General features: G+C 47.8%; 2 protein-coding genes across 2 annotated transcripts in view; one reads left to right on the forward strand and one right to left on the reverse strand.

The window, feature by feature from the left end:
• Window positions 1-24316, forward strand: part of Serpina4 (serpin family A member 4) — a 147735-nt gene that overhangs the window by 61975 nt on the left and 61444 nt on the right. The gene's annotated exons all lie outside the window — the stretch shown is intronic.
• Serpina9 (serpin family A member 9) lies at window positions 736-16347 on the reverse strand. The gene is made up of 5 exons (XM_050151416.1): window positions 16248-16347; window positions 10572-11224; window positions 5090-5363; window positions 2117-2264; window positions 736-1205 (listed from the first exon to the last, which is right to left on the reverse strand). Exons 2-5 carry the CDS (start codon window positions 11206-11208, stop codon window positions 1005-1007), a joined length of 1260 nt encoding a protein of 419 aa, XP_050007373.1. The 5' UTR covers window positions 11209-11224; window positions 16248-16347; the 3' UTR covers window positions 736-1004.

Below are 24316 nucleotides of genomic sequence, written 5' to 3' on the forward strand. Positions count from 1 at the left end.
AGGCGAAGGTGATGAGTGGCCTCTGCCGTGGAGTCTCCAGGTCTCAGGGCACTCAGTGTGCCTTCCAGGTTACACCAGACTGTGGTCACTACAAACAGCCACAGCCAGGGAGAGGCTGTGTGCTCGAGGACTGTGTCACAAAGCCAGAAAGATGGCTGCATTTGAAGGGGTCTTTACAACCGGTACTGCATTGACACTTTGTATGTTCCTGCCCCAGAAACCCTGGAGCCTTTCATGGCTTAGGTGGTCTTCCTGGGAAGTGTGCATTCCTGTGCAGTCCCCTCTCCATTTACCCAAGTGCCAGTGTCTACCTTTGCATCTCTGGCAGACGATGCTCCAGCTGCAGGGCCTCCCCACTGTCCCTCTGATGCTGGCTCACTGCAAAACCCCATAACCCCCTCTTGCCTCTCCTGTGAGTGTCCTGACTGTCCTACGAAGCCTCCATGACACTTACCCGAATTTGTCATGTCTTTATCCACAGTGTCATTTCATCCCTATTGGATGGTCTCTCTCCCATCTAGACCCAGCATGCCAGGAACCTTGCCCTTGAAGTGCTCAATGGGCCCAACAAATGAACACGACTGACCACCCAACCACTCAGAGGTGAGCAATGTCGCATTTTCAGACAGGACCCTGGTGATGGGGTGCGGTGGGGTCAGAGGTCACTGTGTTCACATCTCAGATTTATTGAACACAGTGCTGGAAGCCAGCAATAAAAGTAAAAGGGCACTGAGCTCTGTGTGGCCTCATTCTCAAGAGCCCTGAGGGATGGAACCCTGACTGCTCTGCCACGCTATTGGAAAGGGCTACGAGAACAGGTAAGAGGGACCACTGTTGGGGTGACCAGGCTTGGTGTGCCAGCCCTGAGGCAAATGTACCCCTGTTAGGGTCAAGTGGGCCTCAAGCAAGGAAGTAAGTCTTGACATCACCCTGCAAACACCATCCAATACACGCCTTATTTCTCGCGTCACCAGTGTGGGACCAGCCAAGAGTTCGCGTCCCACCTACATCTTCGTGGGATTCTCAACTTTCCCTAGGAAGAGAATCGATTCTGTGCTCCTGTCCGAGAGCAGTATCAGGAAGGGCTGGTTGAAGGAGATGACAGAAGAGGGACTGTCCTTTGAGCGGACTATAAGCTTGGTGGTGGTGGCTGCCGCGGCTTCTGTCCCCTCCTCACTGACGTCTAGCACAGCCTTGTGAGCAGCCTGTGGAAGAGGGGGACAGATGTCAGTGACTCCCACAAAAGCTGTGACGTGAGCCTGGAGTAACAAAGACTGTGGCCACTTTCTTTTCTAGGGCTGAGGTTTCAGCCTGCGCCCAATGGCCAAGCTGCGGGATGGGCTGGGAACCACCTGCGAGGACAGGCATTTAATTTCCCAGGTGCTTATGAGTGTTTCCCCTTGGGTAAAGCTCTACTGGGTTCATCATATCCTGTGGGGACCTTTCAGCCTTTCTTCCCTGGGGACCAGTGACAAAAATGTCCCCAGAACCACATCTGACCATCACAGCCCATTATCAAATTAACACATTAAGTCAAGGACCAAAAACCTTTGGCTCTAAAGTTGGATGTGGACAGAGGCTAGACAGTGAACAAGGAGACCCTCTGTGGGGGACGGGAATGCCTGGGCCACCTGCCAGGCTAAGGGTCTTCAGATGCAACAATTACTATATCTGAAGGGAATTCAACAGTCCCTCAGAAGAGAACCAAAAATCGGGAATTTTATATCCAGACTCCTCCCCACTTCAGTGCAAACACCCCATCCACAGGCACCTGGCAGTGGCTGTCATTACACCTGCTTGGGAGTTCAACTGTGTGGGGAAGGAAGGGAAACCCAATGCCCTCTGCTCTTCCACGGCAGGTGTGTGCCAACAGTGTTGCTTGCTGGCAACAGATCTCTAAGCAAAGACTATTTGCTTGGAGAGGGATTATGGGTACTGTGAGTTAGATTGTGGTGGCCATAACGGCCCGGGCCCGGCAGCCATGGACACCCAGTTTTTCCTTTGGCCATTAAGTGCTTCTGCTTTTCTATAGTCTGTCACCTTCTCAGTAAGGTGAGAGTCCTTTGTGAGCTGTCTTCCAGCACGGACTTTCTTACAAACCTCTCTAGCAACTCACTTTAGAAACCTGCAGGAAGCGTGTCTTTGAAATTCCAGAAAAGTCAGCATTTGCGTCGAAGGCGTCACGGATCCCCATTTTGGGGAGGATGGTTTCCAGGTTGTAGGAAGCAGATATGGAAAATTTGGGAATGAACACCTTGATCCACCTATGGAGAACCGAAAGGGAAGAGCTGGGGTCATAATGTCTCCACGTTGGTTTCCATGTGGTGTTTCGGAGACTCTTCTTTCTCCAGCACATTGGTGACTGCTAAAGCCGTCCCCATGTGCCAGCCCCAAACCACCACGCTGCTCCATCTATGAGCCTCCCCGCTGAGCAAGTCCATCTCTGGGGATCAGAATAAAGCACCCTAGTAAGAACTAGGGATGAGATAATGGCTCAGCTTGGGTCACAGCAGAGATCAGAGAGACATTAGGAAAAGATGGCAACTCACCTACCAACCATATAACCTGGCCGTGCCCAGCAGGACTTCCTGAGACAAGCAGCCCCGCTACTCTCCCATAGCGACAAAAGCCCCCAGAATAGATTACCTTTGCTGGGAGTAAGCCTACACTATCTTGTTCTATATGATCACCACTGGCCACACGTGACTCCTAAAGAATCTGACACAGGAACTATGGGCAATGGGCCTGTCTAGCCTAGACTGGTTTTGGATGCATATAAATAAGACAAAATCTGTGAACTTTTAAGGAGGGCTCCCTATTTAGCAATTTATGTCTGTGCACAATTAGGTATGCACATGATTAAAATGAGAAGCATTATAAAGACGAGATATGAGCAGCAAACAAATGATTGACTACCTGACCTAATCTGTCAATCAAAACAGGGGAGCACCCCTGCTATGCCCTTAGAAATCAAACTCCTCCTCCTCTTGAGCCTTAAAAGGATGCTTCAAACAATAGGGCCTTTGAGTATCCCCATTTGTGTGGCCCACTACCCACATTGCCAGCCTGTTGCTTTCTGATCTGTATTGTCACCTTTCTTTGAAGAAAGTTTCCTTGCTCTTTTGAAATCTCTGTGATATTCCATTTGAATAAGAGACCATCACTGTATGCCCATGTTTATTGCCTGATCATCACTGCCCTATTGAAACACACCCCTTCCAAAAGCAAGCTCCCTCTGCTCATGAGCTCCTGCGCACTTTGCCTGCCTTCCTGAGACATGGGTCCCTGTCTTACTTAAATGACTCCTATTCTCAGACTTGTCTTTTCTTTCCTCTTAGATGACCAACACCCAAGGGTGGTGAAGATGACAGGGAAGCCACGTAAGGAGAGTGAAACAAATATTCAGTATCTTTTGTATCATATGATTAATATCCTCATTCTCTTCAGTCTGTGCGGAGCTAACAACATTGCTGTTAGCTGATGTTCATTAGGCACTTACAACCGCCCATGTTCTCTGCCACTTTCTAAGTAGCAAAGTGGCTTCAGCAGCCTCTAAGTCTGGGGACTCAGTGACACCGTGGCCCTCACTTGACAAGTGAGTGCCAGGACCTTGACTGGTTTGCTTTCCTGCTCTTACAAACATAATTTCATAAAACTCAACATCAGCTTGGCTTCTGGGGTGACCTCTACTTGGATATAATACCACGGTGACAGAATAGCTTCGCATGCGTGACCTTGGTGATCCACTGTGGTGATTTGAATGAGAAATGTCCCCCGGGCCCAGGCATCAGAACCCTTAGTCCCCGTTGGCAGTGCTGCATGGAGAGGTTATGGGGGAGTCCTTGCTGGAGGAAGGACATCACTGGGGTGGGCTTCAAGAGGTTAAAGTTCTTTGGAAAGATCTTTTTTTTATTTATTTATTAAAAATTCCCACCTCGGCTAAAGTTACAGTCACTTGAGTGTCCATTGTTGTGGATTTGCATGCAGATAATTTTAAGGTCTTTGAATGTAGTAAAGACATAAAAATCTAAATTATTATTTTGATAACTCAAATAATAAATAATATATATGTCAAAAAAAAAGAGGTTAAAGTTTTCCCAGAGAACTTAGACAACAATGAGGACCCTAAGAGAGACATACATGGATCTAATCTACATGGGAAGTAGCAAAAGACAAGATCTCCTGAGTAAATTGGGAGCACGGGGACCATGGGAGAGGGTTGAAGAGGAGAGATGAGGCAGGGAGAGGAGCAGATAAAAAATGTATAGCTCAATAAAATTAATAAAAAGAAAAAATTGGAAGAAGACATATATTATAAAACATTGAAAATGTTGGGCTAGAGAGATGACAGAAGTTAATAGCACTGGCTGCCTCCCCCCTCCAAGGACCTGGGCTTCATTCCCAGCACCCACATGGTAGCTTATAACTTTCTGTAACTCTAGTCCCAGGGAATCCGATGGTATTCTGACATACATTCAGGAAAAATACTCATATACATAAAAATAAATAAATCCAATTAAAAAAAAAGAATTTGAAGTTTCACCCTTCTCTCAATTCACTCTCTGCTCCATGCTTGCTTTTGATATTTCTCCCAGCTTCCTGTTCCCGTTGCCACGCCTACCACTTCCTGCCATGCCTCCCTGCCCTGATGTGCTCTTATCCCTCTGGAACGGTAACTAGAAGTGAATGGCTTCTGCCTGGATCATGGTGTTTTGTCACCTAACAGAAAGGTAATTGATACACTCACTTACCCTCAAGGAACCAGTTTCCCTCTAGGAAAGTGGGGAAGGGAAGGGAAGGGAAGGGAAGGGAAGGGAAGGGAAGGGAAGGGAAGGGAAGGGAAGGGAAGGGAAGGGAAGGGAAGGGAAGGGAAGGGAAGGGAAGGGAAGGGAAGGGAAGGGAAGGGAAGGGAAGGGAAGGGAAGGGAAGGGAATCGGAGGATGATGAAGCTGTGGTGTCCTGTGAACACAGCATCAGATCCACCATCCGGCAGGCAGCGGAGGCTCGGCACACAGGCTACCACATTCCCCGTCCTGCACCCACCCATCCTTGGCTGAACAGCTCCCGGCAAACTGCCCGCAGTGCGCACCTTTTCTGGAGTGAGCGGTTCCACTTCCTCAGCCTCCTGGCTGACAGACTCTTCTCCAGCTGCCACATCTTGCCCTTGCCAGGGAGGACAAAGTAGGCGACGGCATCTCCCCTGTAGTCCATCTGCAGCACAGAGCAGTCCAGCTCTCTGTCCACTCCAAAAGCAAACAACTCCGTCTGGTGCATCATGGGGACGTGCACAGTGGTGCCCTGGCTCAGAAGGAATGGGAAGTTCTTGATGGTATTGGCCGCACTGAAGGGCTGTGTCCAGTTGGCTAGCATGGAGAAAGAAGGGAAGAAGAGAGGGAAGGGTTCTGTCAGTGCAGAAGAAGAGAGGGGTTTATATCCCTGCCGTCTGCCAGGTGAAGACGGGGGGGGGGGGATGAGGACCCCTAAAAACTCATTTCTCCATAAAAAACAACTATGACTAAATTTCTAGGCCCAGGTTTAATCCCCAATACACATGCATACACATGCACACACCACACCTACCATACAACACACCCACACAGGTATATGTAACACACCACACACACACACACACACACATATATATATATATATATATATACATAAAACACACACACCATACACTTCACACACAGAGGCACAAACAAATGCACACACACACACATATATAACCACACTATATACCATACACTTATACATACCATACTCACATACCCATATCATACACCACACACACCACATGCCACATACACACACCACAAATATGCGCCACATACCTCACATACCACAAATATATCACACACACCACACCCATGCTTGCATACACACACACACACACAAATACCCCATACATACCACACCCATGCTTGCATACACACACACACACACAAATACCCCATACATACCACACCCATGCTTGCATACACACACACAAATACCCCACATATACCACACCCACGCTTTCATACACACACACACACACATACAAATACCCTGCACACACCACACCCATGCTTTCATACACACAAATAACCCTGCACATACCACACCCACCCACCCTCACATGCACTTTCACCTACGCACACCATACGCTATAATACATACCACACACCATATACACTTCCACACACACAACTACAATACACCCCAAAGATCACATCACACAAACACATCATACAAGATATTCACACCATACACACACTTGCACACATACAGAGACACGCACACCTTACAGTATACACACACACCCTGCCAACAACGGTCAGAATCAATTCACTTTTTAACTCTGGACAATATATAAATCCTTGTAGTTGAGAAACAAAACATGAAAGAAAAAAACCGTGTCTGGCTAGAAGTTGTAAAGTTTGGCATTCTAGCGTGCTCAAGTTCTAGACTCCACTCTCTGCTCTGGATGATTGTGGAATGGTGAAGTTTGTGGTATTCTATTGTGCTCTGGTTCTAGACTCCACTCTAGATAATTGTGGAGTGATGAAGTTTGGTATTCTAGCGTGCTCTGGTTCTAGACTCCGCTCTCTGCTCTGGATGGCTGTGGAAAATAGCAACCAACATTTGCAGTGAAATCAGGACGGGGCTGGAACACTTTACAACCTCATTCCCGGTCAGGCATAGTGGCTCACAGCTGTAATCATGAACTTGGGAGGCCAAGGCTGGAAGATTGTGAGTCTGAAGCTATCTCAGGTTACAGAAAGAGAACATATTTCAAAACAACAACAACCATAGACTCATTCTCGAAGAATTGTCTTTATCTGACCTGCCTCCTACAATACCAAAGGAATGACTTATAAAATTTGTCTGTATTTAATCTGACTTGGAGTTCAGTCAAGGCAAATATCATTTCCCCAGCAACAATTGCCAAGACAGTGGCAGGCGGAGTCTTGAAACACCTCCGGCAGTACATAACAGTTGAGACACCAACCACAAAGCTTAAGAGGACGAACTGAGAAGCGAGGAGGAAGCCCATACCAACCCAAATGACAACATGAGTATACCTCTACATATCTACCCTTCCCTAAACAATGCCCTGGTCTTTTAGAGCTCTGGCAACCACAGCCCTATGGTGCCCTGAGGAGAGTTCATTCAAGACAAATGGCAGAATCTTGATGTGAATGGCCAGCTTTGTGACACTTTTCCTGGCCCATCCTTTAGCCACCCTACAGCTCAGCGGTAGTCTAGAAGGATTGCAGACTGGATTAATGCAACCAGAGAAACAGGAATAGAGTCCGGCGGGGGTGGGGGTTCGATGTGTCATTACTGAAGAACTCTCGAAGAACTATCATGGTGTGATCTGCACGGGGGGGGGGGGGTCACACAACTGATTGAGGTTTATTCTGCCTATAGGTGTGGGAGTGTGTTCCAAATGCAATTACAGGCCAGTGTCCTCACTTCCTGGCTGCGTAGAGGGTGGATAAGAGGTAAGAAAAAGAGAAATAAACAAAATTGCCTAAAGAATCCAATGTTTACAGGAGATTTGGAAACTTCCAGCATATCTCAAGCATGCAGAAGACCCAGACATGAGCAGAGCTATTGGCAGCCTGGAAACTCTCTAGGTATTTCGGAGCTCTCACCGCCAGCTGGTCTTGGGGTTCACAAACAGCAAATGAAGGGTGAGCCAAAATGATAGACTGCCTAGCTGAGTGTGGATGGCGAGGTGCAATGCGCATGCGGTGACCCGCTGCAAAGATTGGGGATCTTCCAGACAAGAGGACATCTGTGATGTTAAAGAATTTGTTTGAAAGAAAAGGAAACAATTGCCACAATGAACAGCAACAAGAATGAACTCTCCGGAAGGGGGATTTTATGTCTAGAATCGATTTCCATTGTGTACAATGCTGTGCTGAAAACACACAAAGGGGACTAGGGAAATGGCTCTGAGGTTAAGAGCCCTCACTGCTCTTCCGGAGGACCCACTTCAGCTCCCAACCTATAGCTCCAGTTCCAGGGGACTGAAGCCCTCTTCTGGATTCTGCAGGCCACTGCACTTGTGTACAAATACCACAAGCCGCATAAGTGAATACACATAATTAAAAGTAAATAACAAAATACTTTTAAGAAAACAAAAAAGGGGATAGGAAAAGAAACAAGAAAGTATGCCCCAAACATTAGGAGGTGGGGGAAGCTGGCCCAGATATGGCCCCTATTAGTCAAACATGTCAAGGCAGCTATTTTGAACATGCTCAAAGAACTAAAAGAAACTGTTTTAAGTAAGCATCTGCCCACAATAAAAGAAATGATTTGAAGCCATTGCATAGAGTCTAGAGTTAGAAAATACGCTAACAGGAATGAAAGGTTCACTAGAGAGACTCCACAGCCAATCAGAGCTAACGGAAGACAATAACCAGTGAGCTAGAAAATGTGTCAGTTAAGTGTATAATCTGAGGAACACTGAGAAAAAAGATGGAGGGAAACCAACAACACATCCGGCACCTGGGACACACAGCCAAGCATAGCAAACACGCCCATCATGGGACTCCCAAAAGGAGGAGAGAGAAAAAAGGAGAGGGAAGCTATGGGAAGAAGTAACACCCGGAAGCTCCCAAACTTTGGTTTAACAATCAACAATTTCCACTCCCAGACTTAGCACAATCAGTCAAAAGGCAAAGAAGATTCACAAGTGACTGGTTCCATTTCAGGTGGCCTCAATAAGACCAACAAATGGTTTCCTATCAGAAGAGATGAGGATCAAACAGTAGTTGGATAAAACGGAATAAAGGAGCTTTGCCAGTGCTCCAGGAGCCCCTCGGACTGGACTGAGACAGTGGCATGGATCCACACCATGAACAACAGACCTCACTCAGCAAAGAAAACGATACTGTTAAACATGAACACAAAAGTCTGGGCCTGATGTGGCCTGGAATCCTATCGTTTCATTTACTTGATTTGAAATGTATGAAATAGGCAGATTGCAGAAACATAATGTAGGGTACTGGTCTCTGGGCGGGTAGAGCAGGAGTTGGGGGACAGCCCTCTTTCTTGGGGGGATGGGGTCTTCCTTCTGGGGAGGAGAACATGCTGTGGAATTACAGAGAGTGACTGATAACTGTCTTCAGAGCCGATGCTCACCTGACGTCGGAACAGTGCTCCTTAATACACTGTCTTGAGAAACACCAGACAATAGACAGATGTGAGTGACTTGGTGAATATGCCAGGAGCCAAAGACACTGACGTGGACACATATGCTGTGTGCATGATCCTTCATTAGAAATAAACCAAGCTGGATAAAACAGCACATGAAGATAACTCACCAATGAAGGAAAACAGCTCAGTTTTCTTTCCCTCTCTTCTGTGTTTGGTAAATGTGTGGATGGATAACTAGATTAATGGGCAGACTGGATGGGTTAAAAGAAAAACGGATGGATGGAAGAAAAGCTGGATGGATGAACTGGCGGTTGGGTAAACAGAGGACGGAGGGAGGGAAGGAGGCACAAGGGAAAGGTGGGAAGTGGGAGAAGCCATGACACAGTGGCCCACATAGCTCTGATGTCAAGATGCTCCATGTCAGGCACGGTCCTGTGAGGCCCTGTGTGCTCAGTGACTGCCCAGCCGAGCAGCACAGACAGAAACAGAGGGGGCACTTAGTCATTGACAGACCTTTTTACAGCAATACACTTAACACCTTGGGGCAAGAGAGAGGCAGGGGTAGAACTGAAACCCAGGGCCGTGTGATTTCAAAACAGATGCTCAGACTGCTTGGGAACAGTGCCGTTCATGACGGCGTCTTCATAAACAGCGAAGCTCTTGAGAGTGATGGACCAGCTTGACCACACTACCAAACATTTGCTGCTGTTTTCACCCTTGGGACGGCTTTTGAAACTGGCCTGCCAGGGACCCTTGTGCCACTGCTCTGAAGTTGACAGGGAGTAGTAGGAAGACAGGGCCTGGTGGCAAAATACAAATTCCTCTTCTCCCAAATAGAGCACTTTTTGGGGTCCTCTTTGCTGAACACAGTGTCAGCCCAGTCTTTAGCACAGCCTCTTGGTTCACGCTAAGGCAGAACTGAGTGAGGCCCCAGGTTAATGAATGAATGGCATCGGGAGAGAGAACAGAAGTCTGCCAAGGATGCGCAGGTAGCTACTTGCAAAGTTGAGGAGAGCTCAGGCACACCCTGCTGTCTAGGACTTGTTTTACATACTGGTCTCCTTGACTACACAACACCAAGAAGAAAAGAAATGTAAATCAGCGGTGGGCTAGGGTTGTGTCTCTTTCAGCAGTAGATTTGTGCCAGCAGGCACAGAACCCCGGGTTCAGTCCCCACTGCATAAATGGGGTGTGGTGAAGACACCTATAATCCCAGCACTAAGGAGGTGGAGGCAGGAAGAATCAGACGTTTAAGGTCAGCCTCAGCTACAGCAGCATGATGGAGGCCATCTTGAAATGCATAAGAACCCGACTCAAAAGATAAACAAACAAACAAATAAAACACCCAAAGTAAATGAGAAGGAAAGGGAAAGGAAAAAAAGAGAAGAGAAATGAAGAAAAGAGAAACTCGACTTCACCTTTAAAGAAGATATGGTTCACCAGCACCATGGCGGTCTGCGAATCAAGGTCTTGGATTACATCCACCACCTTCCCTTTGGTCTCCTTCTCCACATAGCGGTTGATTCGTGCCTGGGCAGTGTCAGTGTCTGAGAAGTCTTCGGAAAAGACTTTTGTCCCATAAAGCTTCTTGACCCTGTCCAGGAAACTGGCCTGCAGCTGCAGCCCCTTCCTGATGAAGAGGACACTGCCCATCCTCAATTCCCGGTCTTTGTGGCATACATTAAGCGAGTGCACCAGGTGCTCGAAGCCCAGATGGATGGTGGGTTCCGGTGTGCTCATGAGGTCAAAGCCAAGGCTCCGGAGGATCTGCATCTTGGTGGCTGAGCGGGCCCCCAGGGACAGCATGGCCAGGGAAGTCGAGATGCTCACAGGAGAAAAGAGAACATTCTGACCTGGGTTTTCCTGAACCAGTCTCTGGTACAGAGAGAAGGCAAACATGGTGTTGCTGGGAGACACCTTAGAGGCTGGGTTGCTCTTCATGGAGGGAGGGCGGGGGGACTCTCTGTTGCTGAGATTGGAATTGGATGAGGACATGCAGACGATTGGAGCAGTGACGCCAACCAATAGGAGAACTCGGTAAAAGGAAGAGCCCATTTGGAAGGAAGGAAGTCTGTAAAACAGAAGGGTCCCATTGTGGGGAGGTAAGCTGAGGGCCCAGGTGGGGCCTCCCACTCTTCCATGGAGTCTCATTTGAGCCTCTCAGAAATCCTGCCAAGTCAGTGCTGTGTATGTTCTGATCCCACAGTGAGCAAGAAGGCCTCATGAGGGTGTGGTTGTGTAACTCAGTGCAGGTCATAGGTGAGGCTGTATGCTAAGTAGGGTACCAGTTAGAGTTCCATTCCAAACCCAGGCTTTTCACTGTTTCTGATGACTTCATTTATGCTTGAAACCATCAGGACCTTAAAAGTGTGTTGTTACCTTGCAAACATGAGGACCAAAGCAAAGTCAGAAGTGACTGCCAGCCCTTCACAGATGCCTCTAAATATTCTTATCCCTTCCAGATGGATGGCATCATTGCCTCCCTACCCTGTCTCTCCTAGGCCCATGCATTTCCTGATGCATGCATGCCTCTGGAAACATGGACACCAGGGTCTGGGGCTGTAGTTCAGTCGGTAGAGTGTTTACCTACCATGCACTAAATTTTAGGGTTCCACCCCAACATCACATAAACAGGACGTGTGGCAAACACCTACAATCCAGACACTATTGGGAGGTATCAGTGGGAAGATTAGAAATTCCAAGTCATCTCTACTACATTGGAGTTCAAGTCCAGCCTAGGCTATGAGACCCTCCCCGGATGGAATACAGTTCCAACCCTAGGGAGGTAGAGGCAGAGGCAGGTGGATCTTTGTGAGGTTGAGGCCAACCTGGCCTACATAGAAAGCTCCAGGCCAGCCAGGGAGACGTAGTAAGACTCTCTAAAAAAGAGGCAGGCACGTATGATAAGGTGCGCCTGTAACCACAGCACTGGGGAGACTGAGGCAGAAGGATGGCCATGAGCTCCAGACCAGCTTGAGCTACAGATTCCCCTCCAAGCAGGGGAGGGGAGGGAAGGAGAAGAGAAGGGAAGAGGAAAGGATGGTAGGGAAGGAAAAGCCCATAACAAACTGTTGGAACTTGGAGCTTCCTGGTGCTTTTGAGCAGCTGACTCCAGCCAGGGCTGCCCCCTCCCCTCATGCCTCAACTAGAAAGAAATTGTAATGTGAGGAGTGGGGAATGAAAGGGTTAAGGTTAATTAAGTTTGGCCTAAATATTCTTCATACATAGCGAACTGTAACTCAACTTCTTATGTGGACAGACTGTAGCTAACCTACCAGTGTAAAAAAGCAGAGGGAGTGTTAGCCAATCACAGCCAGCCAGCTGTTCAAACCATGGTCCGATTAGGTGGTCACAAATCAGTCAGGCTGTCCCCAGCTCACCTGTGCCTGCTGTCACTGTGAGGTAAACCTGTCTGTGTGGGATTTTACTGTACTGCTTGCTTTCTGAGAGTCTTCCTGTGTATCCCAGCCTGGCACGAATTTGTAATCCTCCTGCCTCCATCCCCCCAAATGCTGAGATTACAGGTGGGTACCACCATGACTGGTAGCTGGAGAATGCCGAAACGCCGAATGGCTTCTGGTCTGGACTGCTGCCTACTTCTGTCATTATAAATAAAGCCAATTAAGGTTTGCAAAACCAGGGCTTAGGGAGGTAGCTCAGTCAGCGGAAGTGCTTGCTTTGCAAACATGAGGACCTGAGTTAAATCCCCAGAGCCAGGTTTAAAAATGTCTGGAATGTTGATGCAACCTTGTAATCCCAGCTCTGGAGAGGCAAGGGTGGGAAGATCCCTGAGACTTGCTAGTTAGTCAGCCTGGCCTACCTGAAGGATGCTATCCCAGCAAGAGACCCTGTATCAAAAGCAAGGTGGATGGTGCTACCCACGAGGTGACTCTTCTGAACTTCACATCACGGGAACACATGAGGAATATGCACTCGTGCACACTCATATACCTGTATATTCTCTCTCTCTCTCTCTCTCTCTCTCTCTCTCTCTCTCTCTCTCTCTCAGAGAGGGAGGGAGAGGGAGATATACAAAGCTCGATCTGTTGTCATCTTCTCTCTCAACAAGATTAAGTGGCTTAGTGGCAGTAAGCCACTCCAATAGAGCAGGACTGGGTCTACCTTAACTCTGACATCCATCACAGGCAGGGAACCTATCCCGACCTCAGTTTCCAGGTCTGCTTTGTAAACAGGAGTCTAGCTTACAGGGTTAAGCAATTGCGAGTGGTACAGTGGTACCCAATAAGGGACTTTCATCATTGCTACTGCTTTAATTGACTCTGACAATTTGATTTAGGGTAATTTCGTGCAGCCATCATTCCAGGCTTCCTAGCCCTGTTTAGTTCCTAAACTACCCCTGCGCCACCTTTAAGGATTCTGCTTTAACATACTTACACGGAGGCCCTGTGGCTTGACCCCGAGATCCTGTGAAAGAGGGAGATAGAAGACTAAATGGCAGTGTGGGATCTGGGCCAAACCAAAGGGGAGAAAAGAAGACAGCACATGTTCCCGTAAGTCATGAACTTCTGAAATCTTTTCTAGAACATTCTCTTTATTTTAAAGCCGCCTCTCTATGGTCTAGACAGCCTTCACCCCATTGCCCTTTTATGAGCCCCTCACCCTCTGTCACACTCTGCTCGCTGGTCACTCACACCGCAGTGAGATAGCCGTCACTTATTCTTGTCACGAGGACACCTCTGTATTTCACTTCTGACTGGGAAGGAAAGGCTCTGCTCCCCAAACAAGAATTTGGCCACAAGTGAAACAATTTCATAAGACACGGGAAAGGGGAAGGGAAAGGCCCTTTGCGAAGAGCCGCAAAAATATCCACATAGTTACTCGTCTATGCCACACCTGACCTCATGGGATGGCCGAGCACTTCCTGCCACATCTGATATGATTAGACTTAGAAGGGTCTGCGTGGAGAATCCTTTACAAACTTATAAATCAGCTTTGTAGTCTTGTACGTCTGGAAGCAGGACTGTCTCTGTAAGCCATGCTCTCGGGTGGTTTCCTGGCTTTCCTGTCGGCTCTATGCTGACCCTAAGATGATCGAGCAGACTTCAATCTCTTCCTTCTCCAAGAGACCACATTACAGGGTACCAGGCAAGCTGTACACTGTACTCTGCCACTATCGCCTCTTTTCCCTATTCACCTCCTTCTCTCCTGCATGATCCCGAAGCTCTGGAATCCCTCTCCCCTCTCTCTTTCTTCCCTCTGTCTGTCTCTGTCTCTCTCACTCTCCCGTCTGTCTGTATCTCTCTCTCTCTCTCTCTCTCTCTCTCTCTCTCTCTCTCTCTCTCTCTCTCTCTCTCTCTCTCTCTCTCCCCCCCCCAAGAACATTCCCCAGAATCTCCACCCTCTCATGCTTCCAGAGCTCTTGGGAGTGCAGACAAACATCCTCCACGGGTTGACCTCTCCCTTTGCCTTCCACCCCAGTGCTCAATGCTATGTCCATCTGTTTGCCCCTACTTGACAGTAATAGCTGTCTACTGTGAGCTCCCCAGCACCAGTCTCCCCACCACTGTGCTCAGTATTGGTTCACCTCCCCATCACTCCACTGTCCCCATCTGACACAGAGCGGGGTCCTGATGTTAGGAGAGATGATGTCTGCATAGGCTGAATGATGTATATGGTCACAACAGGCAGGGGCTTGAAGCAGTTTCTTCTTCTTGCTCTGTACTTAGAAGCAAGAAAGTAACACTGTCCCTGACTTTTCCTGACCATCAGAGAGGGGATGAAGATAAAGAGAGTATGAGCTTTGTGCGTGGAAAGAGGCTGCCTCGGTCCCTCTGACCTCAGGCAGACTGCAGCATCTTGCAGGAGCTCAGAGGAAGGAAGTACCAAAGAGGCCCTTCCTGAAAAGCCTGGGGTTCCTCAAGACCCCAGTTAGCATAGTCTGAAAACATCACCAGCCAAAGCTCATTCTCTCAGCTTTCAAATCCAGCCTTATTCCCTCTTCAGCCTTCCAGAAGTCGGCGCCAGTACTTCCATGGCTGTCCTAACTCTTGTCTCTTTCCCAGCCCTGCCAAGGCCTCTCCCCTGCCCTGTTGTAGCTCAGGTGTGAGTGCATATCCTGTCAGCGGGCTCCACCTGTTGGGGGTGATGGGGACACTGTCTTTGCTGGGCTTGTCCCATCTGGGCCCATCCCTCCCATTAGCTTGGCTTCGACCCCACCCTCTATTGTCTCCCAGGGCTATTACTGAAATGCCTGCCATCCCTGTCACTCATCACACAGAACACAGGGCAACTTCCTTATGTGGAGCTGGCATAGCATTCCCAGTCCCTCACAGTCCCCTTGGAGCTCAGAAGCAATAGCCAAGCTTCTGCCACGCAGGGTCCTTTTCCAGTATGCCCAGTATCGCCGGTAGGTGCCCAGCTATTCTGTCGTCCTATAGGGGACCACAATCCCCAGCTGCAGGTGCTTCCTGATCCAGCCTGAGTGCAGAGCGTTCCATCCAACCTTTCCCCACTTGGTGACCCAGCTTTTGTAAGGTGGCCTAACCTGGTGGCTCTTATAGCCTGGTGGAGCCCATTCATGTGCCTCCCCTTTGTCTAGCGTGACTAAGAAAGTTGGCCCCTCTGCTGGTCAACTTACTTTCTGCAGGAAGACGTTTCCAATAGACCTGCCCCCAGAAACAGGCCACATGTAGTCATGTATACAGACATGCATGCATGCAAATATGTATGATCACACTCCACCATCCTTCCTCCCCTTACCCCACATCAAAGACAGACCCTCAGCAGAGGAGCTTCCTCAGCCTCTGGAGGGGGGGGGGAGAGGATGCTTCTCCCTCCACACCCTCTCCACCAGCTGCCACTCCCCTTGTCACCATCCCGGAATCCCCAACTCCATCTCCTGTACTCAATATGCCTTCTCCCCGCCAATCTGGATACTGGTTTTAAATAAGCTCAGGTGTAGTCACAAGAAAGAACCCAACAACCAAATGCACCCCCCCTTCCATGCATTCTGGTGCCGCCTTGTCCATCCTAAGCGTCCCTGACCCTGTACCCTCATTTTAAGCTCATAGTCTGGTTTCTATAACCACAGAGTCCTGACCCACCCAGTGAATGTGTCTGAATGTTCACCTCACCTGCCTTCCCTGTGTAGGACAACAAAGGCGACCTCAGCTGCTGTTCCAGTCAGCCCTTAGGCAGCTGGATTTTGTTCAGACCTCTGCTCCTCCTCTTCCTCCTCCTCCCCTTGCTGGGGTCCAGGCCTCCAGCTGATCCTTTTAAGCCAGCAGGCCTCAGCTGTTGGCTGGCAGCTCTTCCATCTCCCCCACAGATCTCACCACACCCACAGCTTCATTGTGAAGAGATGTAAATGACGGAGCACTTTCCATCTCCAGCCAGGTCCCTTCCCTCTGAACTCCTGCATCCCCAACTGCTTACCTGCCAACACCTCCAGACTTTACAGGCGAGTTCTAGCTCAGTAGCTCAAGCTGGAATCAACTTTCCCAAAGGGCTTCCTGATGAGAGTCACAGACAAACCTTTATTGGCACCTGCATCAGTGGTACCCTATCCTCCACACCGGAGCACCAGAACCATCCTTGCACCGCCTCTTCCTCATTCCCAGGGTCATCCATCACCGGTCTTGTCAATATAACGCAAGTCAAGTCGAGAAGAATGAGGAAGAGTCTATGTGCAGATGACTCTCAGGTAGCCTGGTGGATGGTGGTGGTACTGATACAGCTGTAGATAAAGGTTCCGTTGTAAGTCTTGTTGGGAGGTACTGTCTCCCCCCCAAAAATCTCAGTAGCCTGCCACTGATGGGAGATCTGCCATTCAACTGGCACAGTGGGGCCTCTTCAACTCCTCAATCGAGACTCCTTGAATCCTATTCTGCCCCATTTTTGAGTAATCATGTTGATTTTGATTAAACCCTATTCCTGGAGTATCTCTTTTTAAGTTTTCCCCCAGTGAACTCCAATCCATTGTTTAGGTCCTAAGTCATAACACTACCTCCAAGAAGCTGTCTTGGACGACCCACGTGAGGGTAGAAAATGGCTCCTTGTAGGTGTCTCTCTATGCTACCATCAGCCTGTTGGCAAAGCAATTACCACTGCTGTGATTTCACATCTCTGTGTGTTATTGAACACTGTGTGAGTCAGGGCTCTTGCCTGTCTTGTCCTCCCTGCTGCCCCACTGTTTGACTAACACTAAAGGCTCTGTGAGTGCTTGTTGAACGGGTCACTGGGCTGAAATTGAATTAAAAGAGCAGCTTGCCTCTGAGGAGTGGTGCTGACTGGAAATGGGTGATGGAAATTTAGGAAATGCAGGGATGGTTTGAGTTACACTTTTGTCCAAAAGCCAAGAGACTCAGATTGGCCTTATAAATTAGTATAAAAGGACCCCCACCAAGAAAATAAGTAAAAATGCCTGGATGCACTGAGACAATGGAAATCATGTCTTCCAGTTAAGACCATCCAAAGGGGAGGAGCCATGGGAAGCTGAGAGACGTCACATAGTGTCCTTGGAACTGCACCCATTTTGGTTTAAAGTTGCACTAGACTAACCCTAGAGCCCAACAACATGCCTTGCCAAGACCAGACAACAAGATAATGATGTCAAAATGGCCAATATCCAACCCCAAATTCTAGACAGCCAAAGAAGAGTGTTGGCATAAAGTAACAACTGTGCTTAACAAGAAATACGTACATCACTGTTCTTAGCTGTGGCCAGAGAAGACAGATCCAGGCGGCCCCAAATGACACCCTCCACCATGGAAAAGGCTACGTGTTATGGTCACGTAGAAAAAGAAAGTCCCCAACAGTTCACGTACCAGTGGCCTTGTGGGAGCCTCAGCTAAGCTATAAAATGAGTAAATCTGTTTTACAAGATTCAGGCATTTGTCACAGCCTTAGCTTCGGAGTTGGTGGAGGAATGAGGTCTGGCAAGATTAGCCGTGCCTTCCAACCGAGTGGTTAGTAGGGTACAGATGTTGATGAGAATTGCCTATTAAAAGGAACTATAAATAGTTGGGGATAACTTTGGCTCTTAGTGCACAGCAATCCATTTCCCCACAATCCTGATGTCCTAGGCACCCCGGGTCAGACACTTGAATATGCTGTGGCATTATGAGATAAAAACCAAAAATACCTCCGAAAATAACATTGAGTTGGTTTTGTGCTGGCCGTCTACTGCTGGGCATGGGTGGAGCCTGCCCTTAAGAGTGGCTTGTATACCCAGCAAGACTTCATTGGAGAAAACTATTTTTTCCTTTGCAAATGGTTATCAATTGGTGATAACATCTGAGCTAGGAATGGGGGCTTGTGTCCACTTCCCCTCTCAGTTCTGGGTCCCCATCTAGTTTAGACCATGCAGACCCTGCGCGTCCTACCATAGTCCCTGTGCATCACACGTGTGTCAGTCCTCCTGCATCTAGAACGCCTTGCTTCCCTGGTTTCTTCTATCCCCATTGGCTCTTACAATTCTGCCTCTTTTGCAGAGTTCCCTGAGCCCCGAGGGGGAGGGATTTGATGGAGACATCACTTTTAAGACCAAGTGTTCTGAGGTCTCTTACTCTTTGCTCATTTTCCAGCTATGGGTCTCTGTATTTGTTCGCATCTACTGCAGGAGGAGGCTTCTCTGATAATGGCTGAGCAAGACACTGATCTATGAGAGTAGTAGAGTGATGACAGGAGTCACTTGTATGTTCCCTTAGCAGAACACTGGTATTTGGTTTTCCCCTAGGTACATGTTCCATCTAGTCTTAGATTTTTGGCTATCTGAGCAGGGTCACACGTGGGTCCCCTCTCCTGAAATGGGCCTTAAATCTAATTAGAGAGTGGTTGGTGACTCCCATAACTTTTGTGCCACTATTGCACCAGTTTATCTTGCAAGCAGGTCACCGTCATAGACTGGAGGGTTTGTAGCTAGGTTGGTGTTTACCTTTCTCTTCCGATAGCATACAGAGTACCTTCCACTACCATGAACCCTAGTCAGTAGGTGCGAAATCTCTAGGTAGGCACCAGCTCAGCTTTTTCATAGACAGAGAGTCTTTAGCAATAGCAACTTTATCAGCAGTTTGTGGGGAACACTCTATATCCTTGGCAACAGTCTGCGTTGTTTGGGGGGGTGTTTCCAAGTGGCCCTTCTGACCAACAACTCAGTTAGATGTGATTCATTCCTGGCATTGAAGGTTTCATTTGGTAGCAAGAGATGTCTTGCTGGGGTTCACCTGTTATTTAGTGATTCCATTTAGATTATGTCATGTGTGTGTATATTTTAGGAAGTTTCTACTGCAACAGGTTTCCACACAACTGCTCAAAGGGCTCTTAGATTCAGTTGCCCACCTTGTATTCCCCTCTCTTACTGCCTTCTTCCTTCCCCCTCCTCTCCATTTGCTCCCACTCCAGTCTCACCCACCACCCTCACCTCCGTCTCTCCATAGCCTTACATTCTATTTCCTCTTCCTTGGAAAGTCTTTCCTTCCCCCACAGTTCCTTATTCCGTATCTAATCTCTGGGGTTACACAGATTGTAGCTTGCTTATCAAAGACTTAAAAGCTAATAACTGCATATAAGCAAATACATACCATTTTATTGGTCTATAAGGCTCTTAGTTACCTCATTTAGGATGAGTTTTTTCTAGCTCCATCCACTGTTAAAATATATGCAAACATGAAATATGTTACAATGTCAGGAAAAAATTGAAAGGATAAATTTGATATCTGAAAACAGAAATTTATGGTGTGGATCTAAAACATTAGAAGAAAAGATTCATGAGCCTGAAAATATGTAAATGATGGTTCAGGAGAGATGTCCCAACAATCAAGAGCACTTGCTGTTCTTGCAAAGGTTCCAAGTTCAGTTCCCAACACCCATATAAAGCAGCTCATAACAAGTTTGTAACTCCAGCTCCAGGGGATTTGGTGCCCTCTTCTGGCCTCCTTGGGATGTGCACATTTGGGCAAATACACAAAGAGAGATATACACACTCACTTAAATAAAAATACAATATTTTAAAAAAGAAGAAAACGTATCAGAAGGACCAGACTGGCTAATATTGCTAGCTGGCCAAGCAAACAAATAATACAAGTGCCATGTTGATCTTGTACCACGTGATCTTGTAGGAAAATAGAAATTGCTAACATGTATAATTAGAGTCCTGGGTATGAAAAGGTGAGAGGACACAGAAAATCTAAAAAAATGGTTGAAGAAATCCGTATGCTTTGGTAGAAAACTGTATGCTTTGGTAATCCATGCTTTAAAAAAATACCAAAGACAAGTGCAATCAATACCAAGAAGGTAGCTCTGTCATTTCTCACCTACTTCATGTGCTCTCCCATGATTCTCCAACTAGACCCCTCCTCCTCACATGACACCCTCCTTCCTGTCCATTAGCTACAGCTCAGGCCCTCCTCCCGCAGTCTTTCTGGACCACAGTCTGCCCCTCCCACACTGACACCTGAAGCAACGCTTGGCTTTTCACCTCCTTATACATCTGTCTTCCTGGCGACAATGTCTAGATACTGTGTGGGCTTCCCAGAGCAAAGCTATAATTAGCACGTTCTAAAGAAGACAGAGAGAGAGCAGATGAATCAAAGAGAACGTGAAGGTGGCAGGTGGAGTGGGAGGGTAGGGGGAGAGATGATTGGAACCCCAGTGTCAGACCTATTGACTAGGCCAGGCCCAGTGACTTTGATCCAGTCTTACAACTAATGTGTGGACAAGAAGGCAGTTTGACGGACTCAGGGCTTCCCAAGTTCGACTAATCAGCTTCTCCCCAAGATACACACCTGCCCCATGCCTCACACAGAAGTAACAAATCTTGAGTTTACAGAGGAAGCTAGGAAAGAGTTGACAGTAAGGAGGGAAGGTGCCCCCCCCCAATGTGCTTACTCCTACCCCAGCTTCTGTGCTTGACTCAGGAAGTTCATTCAAACTCATTTCCAGCACCGAGGCCTCAGGACTTGGGGGTCTCAGGGCCACCTGGAAAGCAAATCCTAATCACAGCGTATCAGCAAGGAAACAAGGGCAGGTCCCCATGGGCCTACGCAAGGGTCATCACTGCTGTGAGATTGTTCCCAGTTCACCCTCCTCCAGGGAGCCTCTTCAGTGATACTGAGTTATCAGACACACAGAATCATTAAGAGCTGGGCCAGCTACCATCCTCACACTGCACCAACTGCAGGGTCAGTTCCATCCTCACACTGCACTAACTGCAGGGTCAGTTCCATCCTCACACTGCACTAACTGCAGGGTCAGTTACCATCCTACACTGCACTAACTGCAGGGTCAGTGTCCATCCTCACACTGCACTAACTGCAGGGTCAGTTACCATCCTCACACTGTGATGTGTCTGCTCCACTTCTGGTTTTACAAAGATATTTCTTCATTTGGATTTTGGAGATAGGTCTGTGCTAATGTAGTCCAGGCTGCCCTTGAGCTAGAGACCCTCCATCCAGCACCCGAGGGATTATAGACACATGCTGCTATGTCCTTTTAAAATACGGCTATAACAGCCAGTCATGATGACATGCACTTCTAACCCCAGCAGTCACTAAGCAGAGGCAGGTAGGTCTCTGGAAGCTGGAGGTTTGCCTGGTTCACATAGCAACTTCCAGGACACCTGGGGTCACCTAATGTCGAGACCCTGTCTTGAAGAATGCACAAAGTAAAAATTTTAAAGTAAATAAATAATAAAATATGGTTATGAACTGGTGAAATGGCGGGTAGGGGTATTAGCTAGCAAGCCTGATGGCCTATATTAAATCCCTGGGGCCCGTATGGGAGAAGAAAACTGACTCCTCTAAGTTGTCTTCTGACTTCTACATGTGCATTATGGCATATGTGTGCCCCAACACACACACACATACATGCACACACACACACAGACACACACACTCCTAATAGTGTCATTCCCTATGAGCTTATGGGGGCCATTTTCTTTCAAACCACCACGTCTTAGCTTCATTGCTTTCTGCAAACCCCAAAACAATCCTCACACGTAAAAATGCATCTAAGGATTGGTTTAGTGGTAGAATACTTAATTAATACGTGCAAGGTGCTGGGTTCAATCCCCAGTACTGCCAAAGATTAATATAAGAAGAAAAGTTAACCAAAAGAAGTTAAACAATTGGGTGCATGAATGTTTCCATCTTGGCCCAAGGCCCAGTCACAGGGTCCACCTTTGACCTCCAGAACTAAGTAAGAGTCTCTTGTTTTTGTCAGATGGCATAGATAGGGAACCTGTTGCCTCCACTGCCTTCCTGCTGGAACAGGCCCTTCCAGATAGCAAATCCCTAAATGGAGTAGGGCTGCAGGCAGGACAAGCTACCAGCATCCCTGACGAACTAACCAGGCCTGTTGTTCTTCTAGGCAGGTCCTTGAGACCTCTCAACACCTGCCTCAGCCAGAAATGCAAGCAAACTTGACGGCTCTTAGTCTAATTTGGTGACACCAGCTGACCTTTCTCCTACTCACGGGGATCTTTCCAAGACCTAGAACTGTTCTCCCTGACCAGACCGAAGCTCCGTGCTTCAGACTGCACCAACTGTTATTGTCAGTTGGTCTGAAGGATGTTTCCACCCTGCACCCCTCTCTTGAGCCTCACCCCTTCTCCCAACCTAAATTCTAACCATTTCTACCCATGGCGTGGAGCCTCATGACAAAGTCCTCTAATCTCTGTGATTTCCTCAAACAGGAAGGCTGAGTTTATGGCCGTTACTAACTTCATGAGAGCTTTCCCAGGCTAGACCCACAGCACTGACTCTTGGCTGGAATTAAACCTTCACGGGGTCTGTTGTCACACTTGGCTCCCCCCTTTAGCTATCAGATGGCTGAGACAGTGACCCTGAGACACTGCAGTTCCCCTGGGATCCCACATGGAGAGATGGAAAAGGCTGAGCCCTATTGCCAGCTGTAGAAGGGGCTTGTCTCCAAGCAGACATCTCACAGTTCTGAAACCTCATTAGACCACCTCCAAGGACAGACTGGAGCCCAGGCAATGATAGGCCAGTGATGGGCGGCGCCAAGCCTTCACCAGGCCTTTTTAGGTATATGTGCCTCTTGTTCTGTATTTAAACCAGAGTCTCCTGTTGTGACCCCAAAGATGGACTTGGGAGAGTCCCCAGATCTCTTTGTTAAGGCTTTGAATAAACTGAATAAATCTCCTTTTTCTGCTTTTCTTCGTTTTATGTTTAATTGGCAGATAGAGGATGGGTGGCCAAACCTAATTTCTTAGGGCTCAGGCCCTGACCTTAACAATTCCATGAAGAACCATCTTACCTGGGTTCATAAACTGTCCCATGGTCTTAGAAGAAATTAGACAATGGAGATTGGTAAAGGAACCAAGTTGGTTTCCAATTTGGCTGAACTGGGGAGAGGGACGCCCCACTTCTCTGGGCCTTCTCAGGAGCAGAGTTACAGTTTTATAGAAAACAACAAAACAAAAGCCAGGTCAGATGGGGTGCTAATTCAACTGGGAGTTGATCAGTGAGAACCCCCACCCCGTCTGGTGTTGCAGCCTTTCTCAGTAGTGTGCACTGGTGTCTCAGTCTTTCTCTGCCCCAGCACAGGACACCTGCCATTCCTTGCATGACACTGTTTCAGTGCGCTAGGTCCTCCAGGAGGGACACCAAGTCTCCCTTCCTCCCAGGGCCATGTTCACACTGTTGCTGTCGGGGGGTAATTAATTTCTGTTTGTGATTAAGATTGAAATAGTTTTCTATGTATGGTTGAGAGATTATGTCTTTCTTTTTACATAACTTTATTTTTTATTTCAAATTATATTACATTGACCGGAGAGGGATGGTCGGGGTTCGACACAGCGTGCACATGGAAGTTGGTGAAAAGTAGCAGCGCCTCACAACCATCTGTAACTCCAGCTGCAGGAAATCCAATGTCTCTGCCTCCAGGAAATCCAATGTCTCTGTACTCCTGTGCAGATACCCACACATGTACACACGTACACATAATTTTAAAAATAAGTATAATTTTAAAGTACTTGATGTGCGGTCAAGAGGAATACTAGGGGTTCTTGTGGGTACAGCGAAGTAGAAATTTGTTAGAAGAGTTACTGAGGCCCTGAACAGACAGACAACAGCATAGCTGGGGATCTGAGGTCAGAGTTCAGGTCCCAGCACCAGAGACAGACAATCGGATGGAGGGCAGGGCTCTGAAGAGAAGAATCAGGGATCTCAGGGCAGAAACGGAG

This window comes from Alexandromys fortis, unplaced genomic scaffold (genome assembly GCF_014885135.2).
Source record: "Alexandromys fortis isolate MF-2015 unplaced genomic scaffold, M_Fortis_MF-2015_v1.1 scaffold_63, whole genome shotgun sequence".
NCBI lineage: Eukaryota > Metazoa > Chordata > Mammalia > Rodentia > Cricetidae > Alexandromys > Alexandromys fortis.

What these genes read in the sequence shown, in the direction of transcription:
- Serpina9 (XM_050151416.1), bottom strand. Translation starts at nt 11,208, where the DNA reads ATGGGCTCTTCCTTTTACCGAGTTCTCCTATTGGTTGGCGTCACTGCT. An exon ending in AACCGCTCACTCCAGAAAAG is followed by an intron (nt 2,265 to 5,089) that starts GTGCGCACTGCG and finishes GGTTCTCCATAG; the next exon opens with GTGGATCAAGGTGTTCATTC. An exon ending in GCTTCCTGCAGGTTTCTAAA is followed by an intron (nt 1,206 to 2,116) that starts GTGAGTTGCTAG and finishes CCTCTTCCACAG; the next exon opens with GCTGCTCACAAGGCTGTGCT.